Raw genomic sequence first — 22,519 nt, 5'->3', positions numbered from 1 at the left:
ATTTATATGGTAGTTGATTTTTGAAAATATTTTATGATTAGGAGGAGTAAATAAGGAATGAGCATTATAAGAATGATAATGTTATCCACACATTGAAGTGAGTATTGTGCTAGTACCTACACCTCTCCCTTCTATTTAGGAACTGCTGATCCTAGTTGCCAGTTGTGCAGCTCTGGTATCACAATCAGGTTTCTTCTACAAGTATTCTTTGAATGACTTCACCACTTTCTCCTCTCAGTTCCATTTTTATATATATACGTATGCACAGAATTTATGTGTCTTTGTGTATTTCTCAACAAAGTAATTACATAATCTATTAATGTAAACTATTCTTACATGACTTTCTGTTTTAAATGTAGTAAAACTTACCTAAAGATATATGGCAATGCTTGTGTTGAATGTGTTTGCTGTTAAGTGGACCTAAATTTTGTTTGGCATATTGTTTGCCTGTGGTAGAGTAGAGAACCAACCACAGCACACAATGACACCTGTCCACTAGGGAGGGGAGACGAAGGTAATGAATGAAGGACAAAGTAAATAAAGGAAGATACAGAGATTCTTGGGAGAAAATAGTGTTACTGTAGGAGGACTCAAATCTGGAGGACAACCACCTTCACCAAATCTTTCTGTTGCTACTATTTGTTACTTTGGTCCTTCGGATACTGCTTTTGATCCTTGTTCCCATCTTTGGTTTTCCATAATTTGCAGCCCATTTAATCGATACTGTGCTTTACCATTACTGGCTTTTCAGTCTTCTTGTCTTTGCTTCACTTCCATCAACAAGGGAAACTATTTGACTTATGATACTCAGGCAGTTAACGTTTTATTAGCTCTAAGGGTTTTTTGGTTACTCTTCTTCACTGTTTCCTGTTAACACAGTTCATACAAGGTAAGTAAGGAGGCTCACCACCAGATCCTTCAGTACAGTGTGTTTACACAGTTCTTACAGGAGATGTTTCTAAGAGAGCACTGAAGTAAATAGTACATACTGTCAGCTTTGAAACTCAGGTAATGTTCAACAGCTTGTCTTCCAAACCAGTATGACTAACACCAATGTTCACCAGTTTAATAACTGGTGGGTCAGATTTCAAGCTTTTTGTTTTTCAGTCTTACTGTACATTAGGCCCAAAGCAACCAACTCTTCAACAAAGCAATCAGTGTTCTAGCCATCAGCTATTGTCAAGGGGAAACTAGCACTATCATGTCAGTTACATTGGTAATGGAGGTATTTGCATTTGATAATGATACTTGGCTTCTAAATTGGAGACGCTGCACCAGAGATTTATGTTAGGCTAGTCTTTCAAAGGCACGTTTCTGTAAGCATGCATTTTTCCAAAGCATAATCCAGTAGGGGTCAGGAGATGATGATGCATGCTTATCTGTTGAATGAAGGACTATGATTTCCATTGACTTCTGAGTAAAAGTTAGTAGCTATATAACTCAACACAGCCCTTCATTTTGGTGAAGAAATAGAATGAGCATGAATAATTTTTCTTTCACTTACACATCGAGATAAATTGTAAGTTTAGAGAGCAAAGTACTGCAATTATTTACTGATTGGTCTATTCACTAATGTTTGAAGAATATCATCCTCTGTTGCCTTGTCCTAAATCTTAAAGGTCTTTTCCAACGTAAATGATTCTATGAAAGTAGTTCAGTGCCAGCTTGTACTGATATGTAGTAAGTGATAAGCTGCTGTGTTGAAAGTGAGTGCTCTAGCAACAAACTTTTTTTTGTGCTATCGTTTAAAGTTAACACCTGGCATGAATATAAACTTATGCCCTCTTCTCTCTCAAATGTTCAGGTAAATAATACATGCATGAGCAAACTGAATCCAACAATTTTCTGAGGAAAGACAGTCTTCCAAGTAGCCAGATATTTTCAAGGAGAACTAGTAGGAATAAAAGAATGAAAACTTAAATTTGATGTACGTTAATACAAAGAAAAGAAGGGAAGAGACATGCAAGGAAAATACAGATGCATTTCCCTGATGAAAAATCCCTACCATTTCTTTCCAATTGTGGTATTGTGGGTGGGACTTATGATTTAATTAGATGGGGTTTTTATCTTAATTGTCTCATGTCTTCAGTCATCTTCATATGTTAAACTCTTCCCAGTTAGGAATTAATCAACTAAGAAAAACAGCATTCTTGGTAATGTACCTTGCTCAAAGCAAAGTTTGGAATTTAGGAACAAAAGTGCTGCTGAAAATCCATTGGATGTGTATTTGCAAAATTACAAACGCTTTTGAAGAACTTTTTATTTACCAGTTGCTAGGTATATTGCTTATTCTGGATGGCCACAAATAATCACTTTTCAATCAATGACAATAAATTAACTAGACTTGAAAATAAATATATTCCTTCCTTTTTTTTACTTCTGTTAAAGTTTGTTTACCTCTTTCTTTACATGCTTCTGCCTCTCTCTTGCTTATCTTACAATATTCAGGAAAATTCCAATAAATTTAATGGAATCAGAAAGGAATTGGCAAGAAAAGAGGTAAGACTGCAGTCTAAGGAGTGTTTATACTTGGATCCATAAATCTCTGAAGCAAAAAGTTAATATTTACCTAGATATATAAAGCTGCAAAAGTATTAACATCTACACTAGTCTTGGAAGAAACTGACTTTATCTGAATTTCTAAACTCAGTACTTGCTTTCAGTATGAATTTTGAAAACAACTCTCTGCGATCACTAATTATTCTAGTTCAGTAAGTTTTTTGTTCAGTAGTATTGTTTAATTATTTTCTGTTATTTTGTATTTTGAACAGATGCTCAAGAAGGCTATTAATAATGTCAGAAGAATGGCTTCTCATCCAACATTACCATATTGTAAGTTCAGTTTTGTTTAAAAAAAGAAAAAAGTTATCTAAAAATTATTTATTTGCTTATTGGCGCTGTTTCTTAGCATGCTTCTATTTTGTACTAGCACAGAAATCTATTATATGTTTTAAAAGTTGCTTATAAGCCCTATTTTACTGAAACTATTTTTCATTTAAAAAAAAATCATACTGGGCGATTTAGAATAGCCTTTAGAAACAGTGATATTTTTTATACCAAAAAGTACTGTATTTCTTTTTATTTGTGACTTGGATGAAAGATAGTAGGAAAAAGATACATTGTTATCTCCAAGTAAATAGCTTTGTATTTCAGTACCATCTAAATACAGTTCTTAATTAAATAATGAGTAAGTACAGTTCAATAAGGTTTGAATAGTACCGGTTTAAGTTTCAGTGGTACCCACTACTCCTACAGTATGTCAGGTACTATGGCATATATTGTGGCACTAGTTATTTTGAGGATGTTGTGAGCTGGTGTGAGATTTCTTAAAATTTTGGAAGAAACCTTCCTGCTCAACTGCTACACCACCTGTGAAAAGTCATGTGAATATTTTCTGTTGCAGACCTGACAGGTGCTCAAGATGGTAGTGTAAGAATGTTTGAATGGGGTCATGCACAGCAAATCACATGTTTTCGGTCTGGTGGCAACTCAAGGGTAACTCGAATGAGATTCAATTACCAAGGAAATAAGGTAACTGACAGAATGCTTGTGTACTTACCCTCTTCTCCTCCTCCTCCCCCCCCCCATATAATTGTAAGTTAGCAGAAACATCACATTCTTCAAATCTAAAGAAGTTTCTCTGAATTGTGGATAATTTCTCTGTAATACATACATATGTATTTAAAATTAATATATCTTTTTTCAGTTTGGAATTGTTGATGCTGATGGATATATAAGTTTATATCAAACAAATTGGAAATGTTGCCCACTTACTGGAACTTCACCTAAACCATATTTGGTAAGCTGAAAACTAAATTTGCTTCCATAAACTTGTGTTGTGCTCTTTTATTTCCTTCCCCCTTTAGAATAGTTAGGAGAGGGCAGGAATTGTGCTGATAACTAGTATTAATCAAGATTTAAAAATATATTGTTGCCGTCGGGTGATCCGTATGACAGACAAGTTCTTAAATCCTAATCATGCTTACTAAGTTAGAGGGTAGAAAATGCAATGCTAGATCTGAAATAACTTTAATGTTCTTTGAGACTTGTCAATATTTGTCAACTGTTAATTAATTGTCAATAATGCAGGACTGGAAAGTATACTTCCATGAAAAATTAAGAGTATCAGAAGATATACACATACTTTTATATCCTGTGTTCTTTAAATTGTTTGTGAAACAGCTCACCTTCTTGAGGAAGTTTTACAATTTCATGCTTACACAAAATCAGTTTCTTTTGTAATTAATAATTTCTAAACTGCAATTTTTCAGACCTGGCAGTGTCATAACAAAACAGCCAATGACTTCGTTTTCATCAGTTCATCATCTTTGATAGCCACAGCAGGATTGTCTTCCGACAACAGGTAAGAACTGCTGTGATAATGCATAAAAATGAAGTAGTGCCATGTTTTCTCTCCTTTCCTCCCCCTCCCCCTCCTTTTTTTTTGATGATTCTCCTTAAGCAGTTTAAGAGCAACATGTGTACTTCTGTTCTCTTTCTTTCTTTGTGGGAGGGGGAGAGATGCAATGTTTGCAGCTTAATTCCATGTTCCTATTAAAGGAGGTTCTGTAGGGAAGCACAAATCCTCTGTTCATACTCCGCGTGAGGAGGGGAAGCTGAGAGAGAGGTGCTGATCTCTTCTCCCTGGTATCCAGTGACAGGACATGTGGGAATGGTTCAAAGCTGTGCCTGGGGAGGTTCAGAGTTCACATCAGGAAGCATTTCTTTACTGAGAGGGTGGTCAAACACAGGAACAGGCTTCCTAGAGAGGTGGTCGATGCCCCAAGCCTGTCAGTGTTTGAGGCATTTGGACAGTGCCCTTAACATGCTTTAACTTTTGGTCAACCCTGAGTTGGTCAGGCAGTTGGACTAGATGATCATTCTAGGTCCCTTCCTACTGAACTATTCTGTTCTATTCATATGAGCCTGTCTTAAATTATTTTTATAGATGTAGGGAGTTGTGCATAGCTCTTCATTTTACACTTAATTTCTTAATTTTGATCAAGAAATAGCAAAAACTGCTAACATTCAGGTGAATTGTGGTACAAAAGATTGTAATCTCAATATGAATCTTTATGAGAATAACCAGTCATAGAGGGAATGTTCTTGCAGTGTATGTATGTATAACTATGAAAGTAATTTGAGGTCTGCTCAAAAGTAATCATTGAAAGTCTGTTTACAGTGCTTTTATGCCTGAAACAATCTTTTTAAGGGTCAGATGACTTTTCAAGTGTTCAAATTACTTTAGAACATTTCTCACTGAATTAAAACATATTTTTTCTACAGAAATATTTGTCTTTGGGATACTTTGGTTTCACCTACAAATAGCTTGGTGCATGGTAAGTAAAATACAACCAGCAAAACATTTGATCACACTAAAAATATATACGTGTGTATGCATCTGTCTTTATGGGAAAGTTATTGCAGGAAGTAATTTTAATATTAGCAGTAAAACATCTTTCACTGTCCTGTGTGAGTGCACCAGCAGGAATATAATAACAGTTTCTTGAGAAATGATTGTGCTATACATAAATGATTGGTTTCATGGACATGAGCACTGTACTTTGCATACCTTGTATATTTGCACCACAAGTGCAGCCCCTGACAGCCAGACATCTGTAATTTCTGTTCCTTTTTAAAAGATTCTGAGCAACTCCAGCTTGTAGTGAGAAGGCAATATCTGTAACACTGTCAAAACTACAGTTTTTAGCACAGTTATGAGATGTGTATTTGCAGGATATGCATCTACACCCTTCCATGCAAGGTTCCTATGGCTGTGTCTGTACTCATAAATCAGAGAGGCCCCAGTCAAAATTTATCAATTAAGTGTTAGACCAAATAATGGTAGTACAAAGATAGCATTGGTCACTTGCAGGATACATTATCTATTTGGAGAATGAGAGGACATGCTTTTTATGAACTGTTAAGTATTTCATTGCCTCTGTGAAAAATCCTATCCTCAGAGAAGCCATGATTATAAAACAGTTCTCTGCAGGTATGTATATGAATAAACACACCAAATTTTCTAGAAAATATTAATTGATTTTTTATGAATATATTGAACAAGCAGATGTACAAATAAGATCTCATAATTATATAGTAATTTTTGGAGTTGAACTAAAATATTAAGTTACTGCTATATTTGTAAAGTAGTGCATTTTTTCTTTTAAAGATTGTCCAGTTCTGTGACACTTCTATTCTATGTATTATGCCAAACACTGTGGAATGTTTTAAATGCTTTCTCTGTGTGTGTGTGTGTATAGATATATACATACAGTATTACAAAAATGCTTTAGAAGAATTATTCCTGTAAGTATGCTTTTTTGAGATGTAATAAATATTTAGCAGGGTTTCATTAACTTTATTACTAATATTTTGTTGCATTGGAAAAGACATACATTTCAATATCTGAAATAAAGAATTAGGCTCAGAGAGAGGAGTTGTGAACTACTTGTAATTGAAGTGTGGTGAATGCTTAAGTGTATGTGTGAGACGCATGGAATTTCTAAATGTAAATTTAGCGAACCCTTTGAACTACAAGTACAATGTAGTACATGCCACGTGTTAGGATTCATAGCATCTAGTCTCAAACATACCGAGCTTTGTTCTGATAATTGTAATCTCCATGCACTTCCTCCACTCATTTGGGGGAGTAGGCATATCCAAACAAATGTGAAGAGCAGCAAATTAAAAGTAAAATAACCAGTGGAAACTTACAAGATATTTGGGCAAGTAATTTAGGAGGACATTTCTTATGGGAAACATATGCCTTAAAATAAGAAGCATTAGAGAGTTTGAAAAGAATCTGCTTCTGGTCAAGGCTTAATAGTTTGTGATTACATGGGGATAGAAAGAAGGATATAATTTTTTTTTTCATACCGATTGTAACTGCTTAATTTGAGAATACTGCAACTTCAGGATGTCTGATGTGAACCTGGGCTTACATAGTGATACTGCAATAAATGGACTGGTTGTGGTCAGTTGGATTACAGCATCAAAGTCACTGTTGCTACTGTCTTGAACCATTAGAGGTTGATGGAAAATTAAAGTTAGTGCTGTGAAATTGAAGTTAGTACTGTGTGTTTATTTAAATTACTTTGCTTTGGCTTTCAGCTTTTATTTGTCATGATAGTGGAGCAACTGTGCTAGCATATGCTCCAAAACATCAGCTGTTAATATCTGGAGGCAGAAAAGGCTTTACATGTATAATTGATCTTCGCCAAAAACAGCAGCAACAGTTACTCCAGAGTCATGATTCTCCAGTCAAAGCAATTGCTGTTGATCCTACAGAAGAGTATTTTGTCACAGGATCTGCTGAAGGCAACATAAAGGTATTAATGAGGGGGAGGGAGCAGAGAGATGAAGATGGTGATGATGTGTAGATTCAAAAAGAATCTTGCATAGGTGTGTACTAATCAGATATGTCATACGTTCTGCATTTGTTCTCAATTCTGACTTTCACATTTACTAATTCCGTTATGAAATGTTAGTCTTACCTTGCAGTCTTCCTTTTAGTTAGTCTTACCTTAGTCCCTGTATATATTCCTTATTATAGAAAATGAATATTAATATTCTATAACAGTGTCATTACAGAGTGCTACATATCTTTTCTTTTACAGTTAGTGTCAGAAAAATGAATGCACAATGTAGTCCAATTTCTCCATGACTCACTACTGTTGAATTTTAAGATCGTGGTAATTATCCTTATAAGAGATTGATGTTTGGATGTTTTTTCAGGTATGGAGTCTGTCTACGTTTAATCTTCTTCACACTTTCATCAATGAGCATGCTCGACAGTCTCTCTTCAGAAACATTGGGACAGGAGTCATGCAAATTGAGACAGGACCAGCAAATCACATATTCTCCTGTGGTGCTGATGGAACAGTAAAGATGAGAATCTTGCCCGATAGATTCAGCCCTTTAAATGATGTGTTAAAAAATGATGTGAAATTTATGATCTAATATTTTTCTTAGAACAGTGTATAACATTCCCCTTCTGCCATCCCTGAAAATACTTTTCCTGGAACTAGCCAACAAAGCAGATATACAATGATAGCTTGTGCCACAAAGATGCTTCTCTTTTTTTTTTTTTTTTTCCTTTTTTTTTCTCCCCCCCCCCCCCCCCCCCCATATTTACATCTGGAGCTTTTAGTCCCTGATGCACTGATGCCTTAAAGATTAACAGGGTCCTTCAGATTTTGATCGTTGCCTAAAATAAAAACTATACATGACTCTGAATTATATACTTATAATATTATTAAGATGTTGCTGAAGTGGTTTACTCTTCCTTTTGAGGTAGTTACACTCCTACCTGGAGTGTACCATCTGGGCATGGCCTCTGCTTATATTCAACACCAAGCCGCCTTCTAAAAGCAGGTCCGTCCAGATGGAAGCCTTAGATAATGTTACTCTTTCACTGTGGCAACCATAACTGTCTCTCTTCTCAACTTTAGTCAGCCGACAACAAAAATTTATACCTATGTGTAGAAGAGAAACAAAGCCTGTATGAGTAGATACTCCTGGCCATGCAAGCATTCATATAATGAGCCACTGTCTGTCTCCATTCCTGGAATCCAGGCTGTTTACCTCTCTAACTTGCCTGATCTCCTTCCTCTGATCTAGGGTATAAGAAACTGAAGGATGTTCTGTAACTTGTCTTCTGTTCTATAGCTTGAATCACTGCCATCAGGATGGCAGGCTTACCTTTTGAAAAGAAATATATTTTTAACCCTGAACACTCCCTTTACGAAAATATGTAAATATTAATGGATATCTTCCTAGTAAAATAGTCAAGATTGTGTGAAGCTTTAGTCTTGATCAAAAAGATACAGGAAGATACTGCTTTAGGATATGGCACTAGAATTTCTTCAAAGAATATTTATTTACATGTCTGTAGAGGAAAATGTAAGAATAAATTATTTTATTTTTTTCCAGTAAGACTTTTTTATTTAGCCCAAAGATACTCAGTTCATTCTTAGCACTTATGTTCTTGTTTGTCTGCTTTTCCTAATTACTTTAAAAAAGGAAAGAGGAAAAAAGTTCAACAGCAAAGTACTTTAATACTGTCAGTCTTTGTACTGTATGTTTACATCTGGTGTAAAATGAAAGAAAAAAAATTTTGAAAAGCGTAGATGGATTTTTTTTGCCAAAATATTAAACTGCATAACTTAAATGTTTGACCAAATTATTAATGCACAAAGCCTTTACTTTTTTTTTATTCAGCTAAAAACTCTTTCTGTAAGTATTTTGGTTTACTTTTCCTGACTTGAGAGCTTGACAAAGGTTTAATTTGTAAACTAGATGTGAGGCTGGATTACTTGAATGCCAATGGTGTACTTTTTGCTAAAAGATATTTTGTGAAATATAGCACCAAGATATTAACTGTAAAATAAACTTGTCAAATTAGGAACTATGGGGATAAATAAAGCATAGCAGAAATGAAGGGCTTGTAAAACGAACTTTGTAACATTCTCAGGATGCTTTTATCTTAAGAATATAAAATTGTTTAAAAAGATTTTGTAAAATGTATTAAGGTCATTTTAAATGTATGTTTTGCAAGTTGCAGTGCAAACACTATGAAGGTTTTTATGCACATAACCTGAATTTTCAAATTGTGCAATAAGAAGAATGTGAATATTTTGCCATGAAGATACATGTGACAGCATTTCAAACTGGTACAGCTGTTCAGTGGTCAATTGTAATTGTTCTTCCATGACACTTATAGATTGAAATCAAAATTGATATCAAAACAGTTTAAGTACAGTGATGGACCAGAAAAGTGACTGACTAAAAGTGACACCACCTTACAAAACAGACTTGCCCAATGCATATGTCCTATCTGCTCAGTGACTTTCTAATATTCCTTATTCTTATGAAAGAAGGAAAACAATGGAGTTAACAGTAGCACACTCCTTGAGAATCAACTGAAACCCTGACTTTGTAGCTGCTTATATACATGCATTAGTTTTAGGCACCCACTGAACTAACAAAGTTACATTCAGAAAAGGAAAATGTGCAAAAATCATGGCAACATTATATAATGTCCTTGATGTTTTGTCCTCAAATATTTATATCTCATTAGCTTTAATATTTCAGGCTCAGTTTATTGTACTGGCAATCACAAAAAGCTGTCTTATCATCTGCGAACTGAGCAGATTTTATATGTCAGTTGCCAAGACGTACAATGTTGTCATTTTTCTGAGTAGAGCTGCACTATGAATAATCCTGGCAAACTTACGCTTATACCAGAAAAGTACTGACTGTGAGCAGGCATTTTCAATAATGTTTATAGTTACAATAAGCTACTCTCAAAACTAAATCATGTAAAATCACAATGTATTTGCCACACCTTCATAATCTTTCCAATAAATCCTGCAGAAACTCGACCTTCTAAAATTCCATGTTGCTGCTACTTCATTTACAAATCAGTTGTTTGCTTGTATAATATTCATTGATGTTTAACAATTATTGTAAGTCAAATTATCGGTAGCTTTCTTGTAATGATGGAATCAAAATGAGTTAACTCCTGTTTGTATCTGAAACTTTTAAAGGGACACTCTCAACTTTAGATCTTGTCATTGGGGAAAGACTAAACTCAAAACTCTTCCAGGTGCTGCCCTTACCAACTTCCACTGACTTTCGTCCTCCAGCAATTGATGCTTTCTCCCTGTTGCTATGGAAGTGACTCAAACAGAAGGGTAACAGTGGCTACCTAGGGTTCTGTGCTTGAAGTAGCCATGTGCACAAATTTAACTTAAAATTTGCGTTTACCAGTGCTTAATCAACAATAATTCCATGTCCAGAGAAAATAACTTTGCTTGTAGTTGATAATGTCCCTTTTAAATACCACAGACTAGCAGTTGTGACTTGTGTTTGTCTATGTAGCAATAGATAATGCAATCAGAGTGTGTCATTCTTGTGTTGCTAATTGATTCAGTTACCTCAAACAGATGTATGATCCCAGTTCTTTACTGTTACTTTAGTAACTTGTGAGAGTTAGAACTCTGGCCATCTGGGTACTTAAACTGGCTTGCTGTGTGACTTTTAAACAGAAAATTTTCAGCTGACAGCTGATGTTGCAGGATGTTTATGGAGAAAGATGGAGAGTGGAATAGATGCAGATTTTGTACCATGCTGCTGTGGCACAAGGTGAGCTTATACATGTTCTACTGCGTTTTAGGAACTCGCCACCAGTTACAGGAAATAAACTGTTGAGATAGCGTACATTAGGTACCACTCCCTTCCTCTTAAGAGCACTCAGTGTTAGATTAGTTGCAATAGGTATGAAAAAAAGCAACAGTGATTAAAAGGAAATGAGCTTGGAGATGGTATGTTCTCCAAGGTAATTTTTTCAGATGTTTATTTTTACTAAAAATAGCAAAACCACCTCTAATGGCAGGTTCAGCACACTGATCAAACTACTTTCTATAAAATAAAGAGATTGATTTACCAAGTTTCTTGGTGTTTCTTATTCCCCCCCATCTCTAGCTCTAAAATCTGCATGGTTTTGATCTTTCTCCTTCCCTGTGTTTTTTTTTAATGCCTTCGTTTTCATGCCTTAGCATTTCCTTGTAGTAGCTTTTTGATGTTTTGGGGGTTTGTGTGTGGTGTTTTTGTGTGGTGTTTTGTTTTGTTTTGTTTTTAATTTACTGTGTAACTATCAGTTGTAATCAGTTCTAAGTTATTTCTCAGTGGAATGGTGGTGATGGTGCTTTCTGCCATTTTCTCCCGCAACTAACTTTTTAAACCCCTTGTCTGTTTCCTTTAAACTTGAAAGCCTGTGATGGTCTTGAGGAACTCCACCTCTCTGATTTCCTACCCCTAGAGAAGAGACACAAAGATGAGTGCCCCTGCTCTAGTTACACACTAGGCAGCAAGCTGCCGCCAAAATTACAAATACCTCAACATACAGCTCAGTAGAACGAAAGAAGAGTTTTATTTGGGCTTTGCCCTTGCAGTAATTGTACCTCCTCCTTCGGTAGCGAAGCAGGGAAAGAAGCAAAGAAAAGAAGTACTGTAACTCCAGCGCCGAGGCTGCGGTTTCCTTTGCGAGCGTACTTAACCCCCTCTTCTCCACCTGATGCTCCTCTCCTCTCCACCGCCTCCGCTGTGCCCCTCTGCCTGCCGCCCGGGTTTCCCCGTGGCTGGACGAGCTGCTTGCCTAGGTGGGAGGCAGCGGGACAGCCTGCGCGCCGCGGGGTCTGCCCGGCCTTCCCCCTCCCCTCCCTTCCCGCCCCGGAGCGAGCAGCGGCGCCGGGCCGCGGAGGGCAGAGCCGCCCCTCTCCGCCCGCCGGGGCCGCGCCCCGCCCCGCGGCGCGGGGAGCCGGGGCTGCCTCTGCCGCGCCCGCACCGCCTCGGCAGCGCCGCTCCCGCCGCTCCCGCCGCCAGCCCCGGGGAGGCGCCGCCGCCCCCGCCCCGCGCCCACACAGTAAGTGCCGCCGCTCCCCGGCGGGGTCCCGCTCCCGCTCCCGCCGCGCCGGCAGCCCCTTCCCCTGCGCGCCGGCGGAAGGAGTGGCCGAGCGCCGCAGCCCCGCCGCGGCCGGCCCGGCCCGCGCCCGGCGGCGCCTCAGCGGCAGGGCGGGCTGGGGCCTGGCAGCCCGCCGGTGCCCCGGCAGCCTCCCCGCCGCGGGGGCGGCCGTCGGGGCCTGGCTGCGCGGCGGCCGCAGGTGGCGGACCCCGGGGCAGAGCTGGGCTCCCGGCGCCGCCCCGGAGTTACTCAGGTTTCAGCGTGGGGGGCGAAATGCGGTGCCCGGGGCGGAACTCGGGAAGCCCCCGCGGGGCCGGGGCCGGGGCCGGGGCCGGGGCGCGCCGCTGCCGCCTTCTGCCCCGAAGGCTCTCGGCGCTGCGGAGCCCCGGCACCGCTCGGAGCGGGTCTCCAGGTGGGAGCTGCCCGAAAGCGCTCACGTTGAAGAGTTTCGTCACGCAAAAATGTATATGGGTGAAAGCTGTGCATGGGTTTCTGTTTGGGGGACCCTAACTCTCCGTCTCCCCTCTGTCGCTTCTGCCGGGCGGCGGGGCAGTTTTCTGCTTTTTTCAGAAATATTTCTGCTTTCGCTCGGAGTGAGCCGTCGCCCTCGTCAGGGTGTGCTTGGCGACGCACAAAACAGATCTGTAGCTCTTGAGGCAGAGGCAACAAGCGTGGTAACGCAGCTGAATTCTGCATGGCGCTGGTAAAAGACAAACTTTTCTGAGATACGTGAGTTTGGTTTTGAAACACTACTAGCAAAAATTCTGCCAGTAGAATTAGTTTGTATCTTATTTACACACTGCTAATTAAATAAGAGAGACCGTGGTTCAGTGTGGGCTTTTCCTATTTAGAAACCTGGATGGTCAGACTTTCCATGTTGGAGGTCTGCACGTCTCCAGAGGTGCATGTTTGCAATCTGATTTGACCACACATGTGCGCTGGCAAAGCAAAATGCGGCCCAAATGATGTTTCGCTCTGCACGTGTCTTGTTTCGGTTATGCTCCTTTGCAAATTATTTCGTGTAACTGACTACTGAAACTACTCACGTTACAAACTGCCCAGTCAAAACTTCTCCGAGTCGTTGGATACACCAGATGAGGAGCTGTCGATTGCACTCGCTGGCTGGGTAGACTGTTGCCAGCTCTGCTTATCTCTTGTCAGCTCTAAATAGGAAATTTGCTTTGAAAGAGCACTGATAACAGAGCTGAGCGCTTGCAGCCCTCGCAACAGCAGACTAGCTTTTTGGTTGCCACAGATCACAGGTCTGGTCTGAAAAGCATCCCTGGTCTGAACCTAATCGCTCATGGGCATCGCTGTGAGATCCAGAGTTACCGTTCTTTATTGGCAGACCCAAGGCGGGTATCGCAGGGGCAGCACAGGCCAGGCTGTGCTGTGTCTGTACAGGCACTGTGCCTAGACAGAGTCCTGGTCCTGCACTCCGTTCCCGTCCCCGTGGTGGGAAGCACGTTAGATTAGATGGATGTTGTTTAAAAACATAGGAAAAGCTATTGATACTGTGTGTTGCTTATAACTCTTCCATTTAATGGCTTTTGGTGGGAATCTCTATTTCTTTGTGGTGGAAGTTTCTGATTATTATTTCTACCTTGCAGTGATTAACGAGCATTTTAGTAAACTTTGGAGACAGTGCAAATCTGAGCTATTATCACTTGAAATTAGTCTGAATGCATTTCCTTCCTCATCGTGCTACTTTTGTTGCCAGGTATTAATAGTGCAAAAAATGTAACATAATGTCTTTCAGACCTCAAAGTTTTAACTTAAATAAACAAGCACATAATGCATGTACTGCCCTTACATGAACAAGATACATTTTTACCCTTGCCTCATTTAAAAAAATGATAATAAGGAGGAGAAAAAAACATCCTCAAGGGAATGAGCTACTCAGGTATTAGAAGGAGGTGTTTGGATGTTCCTCACTGCTTCATCCCAGAAGTCTGCTTTCTAAGAGGTGGGAGTCATCTGCTGTCTGTCAAATAAACTGCTTAAAAGTTTCCTGAGGCTCTAAACAGGAATTGGTAGGAAAATAAAATCCAGAGAGAAAAAGTTTTGCAGTGGAAGGCGGTCCAAGACCTTTATTTGGAAGACAGAATTTGGTGAACTTGGAACGTGCATAGAAGCAGGAAGAAGGAACTAAAATGTTCTAGTATATTTACATACTTATTTTCATTTAACCTGAAAGCAAATTTCAAATGGAATACTATCAAAATAAAAGTTACGGCACACATCTTTGCAGGAGCACAAAACAGTGAGGCTTGAAATGAAAGTCACTTGCTGTTTGCCCTGACAACAGGAAGCTGCTCATTTCCATTAAATAGTAGCTAGCGTAATCTGACTAAACCTAGATTTCAGTGTACTTTGGGGCTTAATTTGCCTATTTTGAGTTTTCTTTAAATACTTGCTGCTAGGTGAAGAATAATAATCGCTGCTTCAAATGGCTGAGGAAATAAACAAACGGTTGAGAAATCTCAGCCTTGGTCAACTTCTTATTTCAGTATGTCAAGGCAAGTCCTTCAAGTGATGGACGGTAAAATTCCTAATAATCTTTAAAGATAAAATCCTTAATAAAATAATAAAATCCTTAATAACATCCTTAATAAAATTCTTAATAATCTCTAAAAATCTTAATGCATCCTTACAGATTATTTTTATACAAATAACAAAAGTACTGAATAACAAAGTATGGTATGTAAACAGTAGCTGGTTCGAGAGAAGTTACATCTCTATGATGAATTTTCTTCCAGGTTGCAGACTTTCACTCTTTGAGTTTACCGCTTAATAGAGGTTTTGGCCTAGAATTTCCCTTTAATTTTTTTATTAATTCTTATACATGAACAGTAAAAAGATAAAAAGGAAAAAAAGTTACCAAGTGATATCTGTTATGACCATAACACTGGATATTTCCATATAAATTACCTGCTTAATCTAAATGGTTGGTAGTATGTTTTCCATAGTTTTTACTGTATTGATTACCTTCTAGCAGCTTTGACTACTGTCTGCATAAGTTTGGTTTATAGCTTCTTACAGCACTGAGATATAATACAAGGCATTTGGACTGTACTTTGGTTTGTTTGTTTGTTTGTTTAAATTCTTTGTAGGTACTTTTCTTGCCATTTCTTGTGTTTTCCCACCTTTAGGCAGATCATTCAAACTACTTTCATCTTCCCTCACTGACAAATTTCTTATGCTTTGTTTAAGTTAGCTTTTGTGGATCAGATTGATCTGATGAACAAAACAACATTTAACTGAAAATTAAGTATATAGGAAGATTTTTTCTCACAGGGAAAGCATCCCTTGTATACAGTATATCTTGAACAAGCATCAAGACATGTTCCAGTGATACGTATCTCAATTTAACAAATTCTAGTACTCTTGTCTGTTGTTTGGAGTATCAATACACAGAATGTGGTGCTCCAGGAGCTGATGATTTAATGGCAAAGTAACTTTGGGACTTTTTAGGGTTGGTTTGGGGTTTTTTTTGTGTCTATATGCTCACAGCCATGAGCAGCTATGTTGTCTGTTTGATCTGTAATAGAAATTTTTATTTTTAACATTGTTAAACTGTGATGTAGAAGAAAATCTAGTCCTCTTTATTTAAGACTGATTTCATAATCAAAGAAAGTGAGTATGGCTTGAAATTAGTTACTTTTTTTTTTCGCCTTATGCCTCCAGCATCTTCAGATCATAAGACCCAGAATAAATGTTTTGTGTGGTCAAGCAGAAGTTAAGATGGCATTTTGTCAGTTAAGCAAGTGAGCAAGAAGTTTCACTCGGCATTTTTACACTCTCTTTCTCGAGTAATGCTTTGCTCAAACCAGAATTTCCTTTTTTAACTTGAAGATAGACTGACCTCACCCCCACTGAGAAGTTTGAGCTTTGTGTCCTGAGATTGAGGTATGTAATTTGCAGAGCAGTAGCATGTGCCCGTTACATTAGCATCTCTAACAAGTCTCAAAGAAGGGGAAGGTTACAGAATACACAATTTAAAATAGAAGCTGATAATCATGTGCTTCAGGTGCTATTTTCTGAACTGATCATTGACATTGTCACTTTGAGCCAAAACATCACTTCTTTCTTTTTCTTTATTTTACTGTGATGGGTCCTGGGATCTCTGCAGCAGCCTTGAATTTAGTAAGGCAGGTGTGTGAGGTGGAGTATCAAACAAAATACATACCCTTTAAATGATGTAAGTTAAAGCTATTCCTTAATGTCAATTGTGTTTTTGTTTAGAAACCCAGATGGTGAAAAGTAAATGTCTCGGCTCTTGAGCAAATCTCACAGGGACTTCAGAGTTGTTACATGCCTTTTAAATGATAAAACCATTAGTTGGCATTGGTAAGTTAATAAGATGTATGTTGAGGATTAAGTCCAGAAGATATCAGTACCAAAATCTGCATTTCTTTAAATGCTTTCTCACTAACTAAAAGCATATCTCCTAATAGGTGAATTTTAGTATTAAATATGCCTGGCTTAATCCAAGATCTCATTTTTCTTCCAGAAATAGGGTTGGGTATTTTTAAATATCTATATTTAAATATTTTGAAGTTCAGTTTACAGAATCAACAAAACTAGACACGTTAAAACCCAGCATTTTCTTCCAATTTATGGAATAATGCAGTGAAGAATACCATGGTGTTATCGTATGGAAATCAGGCTGGGTGCAGTCGTTGCCAATGGTAGTTATTTGGTTACATATCTGACCGTGAGTGATAGTTGTTAAATCATCTGGACGAGGTGTGTGTGAGCAATGGGCTGGGCTCTCAACATCCGCAGCAGTGTATTTGGCTCATTTTGTGTTTGTGTCTGGAGGCCCCAGAATTCAGAGCGAACTGGTGGGAATGATGTTTGGCATATGAATTTGGTATTTATTACCTTATTATTAATAGCAAAATTTTTATTGTGTGGTATGCTTAAGCCTTCCTCGATGAAGGCCTTAGTTTTTGCTTTAGTATTGCAGCTTTATGGGAGCACGTGTGAATGCTGTGCCCTTGCTAAGGAGCTAGTCTTGAGAGCAATTCTGGAAATGGGAGAGCAAATCAAACTGTTTTAAACAGAAGTGGCTGGTGTTCGATAGTTGAAGATTTTAAATTACACTTTCTTTTAGTGTCTTCATCTGATATTTATAATCCAACTTTCTGCTAATCAAATATTTTTATAGAGACAATATGGTTTTGCTTGTTTGGTGGTTTGTCTGCAAAAGTTACTGGGGCTCAAATATATCCAAGATTGGCTGTCCTAAATAGCTGAACTGAAGAAAAACCCGGAACTATAGTCCATGTTATTCCTCTATGTAGCAAATATGTGTAAAAGGATAGGATATATTAAACTGTAAGGTACTGACAAGTGGGAAAAGAAGCTCTAAACTGAGAAGGCATACCTGCGTATGGTTATCTCCAAACATGTTTGTCTCTTGAGGTTTGAAGTTGAATACCTACTTTGTGAAGGAAATAAAAAACCTCTAGTTACCAGTAACTGATTTTCAAGCCCTCTATCCTCTCCAGCATACATACGACACACAGGTAACGTCATAAAATCAGTTGTCTTGAAAGGCATTTTAAGTAATAAAGTAATAAGTGATCCCGGAAGGCAAAGAAAATCTTTCATCCATTAAGGAAAAAAATGTTTAAGAAGGAGACAATAGTTTTATTTGAAGACATGCTAAAGTGGAGTTTATGAAACAAAATGCTACCACATTTCAGTGATTGACTGGGAAATATGAAGTCTGTAACCACTCTGATTCTCCATGAAGATGAATTTCTCTTTAGTTTCTAGCTGAAGTAAGTTGTTTTGGACCCAATTCCCAATGTAGCAGTGTCGGCCACTTCCAATTTGATGGGTAATACTGAGCTATCAAAAGTATGTTAGCATTACTGCAGAATATTATACTTGCCTGAAGAACTTGTTTTACCTACAAGTACAGCTGAAGTTCTGGAAGTTAATCTGAATATCCTGAAAAAAAGAGATTAAAAGTAGGTTTCAGGTGATGAAGAGCATTCTCTGTCAGAAGTCTTTTGGGTGCATGTGCTAGCTAGCACTCCAGGAGTAAATATATTGCTGCTGTCACTCAATCCTAAAAGAAACAAAACCTTAACTTCCTGCTTTCTCCAGTTCTGCAGAAGTGTAAGACATAAACAAGTCATTGGTGTCACTGAACATAAATAGCGAAATGCTCCTAAAATATGATTCAACTTTTTTGTTACAATGTCTGAAGTAAGTAAGTGCCTCTTGACTTACTGAAAGCTTTCTAGTGTTATTTTAATACAAATAATAATGAAGAGGGGTTTGGTGCTGCTTTGCTCTGAGGAATGAAGAGGAAGTTGCTGCTGTGTTAATTACTGTGAAGCAATGAAGCAATCCGTTTTTAGAGCTCTCGCTGGTATATTGTCGTTAACTAATCTGAAATATGTAGCTAAAACATAGCTCCATCTTTCTCAAAGCATTTCATAGATTTTTAGATTTCTTTAGATAGTGTGGTTTCAGAATGTTGTAGAGAAATACCAATTGGTACTGGAAGGTACCTGTGACTTTCTGACTCATCTGCTGCAGAAGGTACTCTCCAAGTGGTGAGTATGCGCAGGCATAAAAAAACTAGATAAGGTAAGTCTAGTTAAATAGCCTGTAATTAAGCTCTGATTGTTGAGCCAATTTAGAGTATTCATAATTAGATATGTGTTCATTTGTGATATCCTTCCACTTCTTGGTAGAAGAGAATTTGTTTTATACATTTGCTTAGCCTATATTTAGTGTATTGAAGTAATTTTCAAGTCCTGTGGAAGAACCTTCGTCCACTTTCAGCTCATCCCACATCCCTCTTCCTCCACTGGGAACACAAACTGCATTTTATCAGCTGCACTTCAGCTGAATTTTGTATTTCAAGCTTCTTTACAAGGTGAAACAAAAATCAACAAAAATTATTCAGAAAATTTATTTTTAAAAATTCCAACTCATCTTCATGTTTTATAGTCAATAAATGTTGATATTAAGATTTTGTCTAATCCTGCTGTGTATAGTACTGTCTTTATGACTAACTACAGAATTGTTTTATTAAAAAAAAAAAATTCCCCTTCTGAGGATACCTACTTACAGCTTTATGTCCTTGATATATTTTAATTGTTGAGTTTATATTAAGGAAAATAATTTGCTACTGTTGGGCCTCCAACTTGTAGTGTTCAGGATTCCAGACATAAAACCTGTCTCTCAAGTAGTCTAGACTTGGTCTTATTTATGCTATTGCTAGCGCTTTTAGCTGTGTTATCTTTTTGGCATGATTGGAATGATTTTGTAAACAGCTAGGGGGGGTTTAGTGGCATGTGGAACTTAATTATGCTTTTTGTGAGATTAAAAAAGTAGAAGCCTTTTGCATAAGATACAGGGAAGAAAAGAATAATGTAAATAGAGGGTAGAGCAAGAGAGACAAAGCTGAGCTTGTTTTAGGAGCCTGGAAGTTTGCTTAGCTGTCCAAAACTTTGCAAGTCAAGTTAGAAAAAAGCAGTTGATAACCTTTGTCTTTAGCTGTTTAGTAATGGCTATTATTACAGTGAAATATGGAATAATACAGCTCAAGGACTTTTTGTATCTGTGCTGGTCTTGAAATTTTTGTGTAACAAAAGTAATCACTGCATTTTTGTGTAACAATGGAGAAGCTGTGTTATTTTATTTTAATGTTAACCTTGTGATGCAAACTGACTCTCTTGCAGAGAGCTAAAGGACAGATCTGCATTGGTGGGATGCCAGGTTTAATATTTCATATTTTCCCCCCATAAGTTCTTATAAGTTAATAAAAGCAATTATATAAAATACATGAGGTTCATTTGTGGGGATATCTCCTGCTGAAGTCTCAAGTGGATTCAGGATGAGTGTAGCAAAGTTTTTTGGAACATCTTCCTGTGGTTTCCAGGAGTTTCAGAATAACTGAAACACACTGAGGGGAAGCTAAAGGCTTTTCTCTGTTTGACTACAGTTTTCTTTTCTTGTAACACTGAGTAGTATTTAATGTTAATAATAATGTGGATAAATGACAGAATGCTTTAGCCTCCTGTCTGATGAAATAATGAAGTAAGATAATACAGATCTGTTACTATAAACAGTGTAATGGGAATCTTGATACTTTTTTTTTCAGCTGTGAGCCCTTTTTTTTCCCCAGTAGTTGACAACATATTGATAGGTGGAATTGTTTCTCATTTGAAGATGTCATTCTGGAAATGGTTTATATGATACTTCTGTATTTCCGTGAATTTAATATCAAGGTCTTATCTGCTACTTCATGTGAATTCAATTGATTATTTCCAGGCACATCCACTTAATTTGTTATCCATTAAAATGTTTGTTGTAGTACTTCAATGTATTCGATTAGCCTCATGTTAAAGAAAAAGAAATCTGCAAATCCATCTTTGCTTGGAGCTTTTGAAAACTTATTAAAAGTTGCATGTAGCATTGAATAATAGTGGAAATGTGATTAACCTTTGAATTGCAGAGAAATCTCTGTAATCCATGAATTTGTGTTGTACTGGTCTGCAAAACACCACACTAGTCAATGATGCATAAAGTATGCTGATTGCAACCGAATGCTTTTGTGCAGATTTGCTAGCAGTATTTGCTGTACAAGTGGTTTTGAATATGCAGGTGGATGGTTTAAAGTCACTTGAAATGTGAACTTTGTTTTTGATATCAGGAGGATAACTGGGGAATAGATGAGGAGGAGTACTGAATGTGAAGTCAGTGATAGGCAATAAAATACTGTGTACATTTTAATATATTTATTCCTGTAAGGTGTTCAAATGTAATCTCAGATGATTGGCATTTTATACATTTCTTCTGCCTCAGATATTAGGTTGGATAGGAGAGAGTATTGGAAGTCTGGGTTATTACAAAAAGATCCATCTGTTGAAAGCATGTTCTAGGTGACATCAGAAGATGAAAAGCACAGAACATGACCCTTGCCATTAACTGCAGTTTGTACAGTGCTATCCATCTTGCCTGGCATTCCTAAACACTGGTTGTGTGCCTGTGTTTTCAATAGGCTTTGTGTAAGTTGTTTCTTGTTAACTGTAGTTTTTTAGAAGTTTCAATATTTCAGCATACTCATTTTCTAATCACTTGCTTTAAAATTTAAGACCTTTAAAAAAATAACCCCCCATATTTGTGCAAAGATCCTGCTTTACAAAAAGTACCCAGTTCTACGTATCAAGCCAGGTATTTAGTTTCAGTGATTGTAGAACATGGTGTGTTGACAACATTTTCAGAGTGTTTGGGTCCAACTGATGGGGAGTCAGCATTTGAGACCTATAGAACCTGCAAGGGCCTAAAACCAGAGTCTGTGCTGCTGTTATGTACGCAGGAAACCATGTCACAAAACCACCCCTATTTTCTGCTCAAGCACAAGAGGTTGTGTGTAGGTGACCGAGTTTGGGGAAGGAGAGTGTGTCGTTACAGTGGACTTTGAAATGTAGTTTTAAAGTGATAGGAAAGCAGACCTCTGTACAGGCAAGCTTAAACACAGCATGCACCATTTAACCATCTATTAGTTTTACAACTGTATGGGAGAAAAGTAGTGCAGGAGTCCACAGCTAAAAATGCAGTTATGACCGATTTCACCTTTATTTGCCTTACAACCACATTGTTTAAAAAAAGAATAGTTACAGCACAAATCTGAAAGTTGGTGTTCTGTGTCTTGCTGGCAATAAATACATTGATGGAGAAGAATGGCAATTAACATATAGGCAAAGCGATAATTAAATAATTAGCTAGGAGGAGTAAATTCAGAACTTGATCAACTACTGGGATAGGGATAAGGAGAAGGAGGAGCTTAAATGAACTTCTTGAGACCAAAACCAAAAGACTGAAAATAAAAACTTCATGTATGTTTAAGGTTTGGGTTTTTTTCTTAATATGAAGAGGTGGATAACACCATAATAAAGTAACCTAAAGCTAATCAAAACATTTGATAACAGTGCCAGGCAGAAGAGACGTCTTTTTCAAAGCCTCTTCATGCTACAGAAATTGTTTAGATACCCAGCGTGACAGTCTGAAACTATCTGA

At 37.8% G+C, this 22,519-nt stretch overlaps 2 protein-coding genes across 6 annotated transcripts in view; both read left to right on the top strand.

Moving 5' to 3' along the window:
* DMXL1 (Dmx like 1) overlaps positions 1-10,385 on the top strand; it is an 86,172-nt gene extending 75,787 nt beyond the window's left edge. For all 5 annotated transcript variants that reach the window (XM_075488687.1, XM_075488683.1, XM_075488684.1 and 2 more), the window contains 7 exons: positions 2,772-2,832; positions 3,404-3,531; positions 3,707-3,799; positions 4,272-4,363; positions 5,287-5,339; positions 7,114-7,331; positions 7,738-10,385. In XM_075488687.1, the coding sequence (XP_075344802.1) occupies positions 2,772-2,832; positions 3,404-3,531; positions 3,707-3,799; positions 4,272-4,363; positions 5,287-5,339; positions 7,114-7,331; positions 7,738-7,962 (870 nt within the window). In that variant the 3' untranslated portion in view covers positions 7,963-10,385. The remainder of the gene's footprint in view (positions 1-2,771; positions 2,833-3,403; positions 3,532-3,706; positions 3,800-4,271; positions 4,364-5,286; positions 5,340-7,113; positions 7,332-7,737) is intronic.
* Positions 10,386-12,309: 1,924 nt separating this feature from the next.
* Positions 12,310-22,519, top strand: part of TNFAIP8 (TNF alpha induced protein 8) — a 65,932-nt gene continuing 55,722 nt past the window's right edge. The window contains exon 1 of the mRNA XM_075527427.1: positions 12,310-12,427. Within this exon, the coding sequence (XP_075383542.1) occupies position 12,427 (1 nt within the window). The 5' untranslated portion in view covers positions 12,310-12,426. The remainder of the gene's footprint in view (positions 12,428-22,519) is intronic.

This window comes from Mycteria americana, chromosome Z (assembly GCF_035582795.1).
Source record: "Mycteria americana isolate JAX WOST 10 ecotype Jacksonville Zoo and Gardens chromosome Z, USCA_MyAme_1.0, whole genome shotgun sequence".
NCBI lineage: Eukaryota > Metazoa > Chordata > Aves > Ciconiiformes > Ciconiidae > Mycteria > Mycteria americana.
This window is presented reverse-complemented; position numbering and strand designations above follow the sequence as displayed.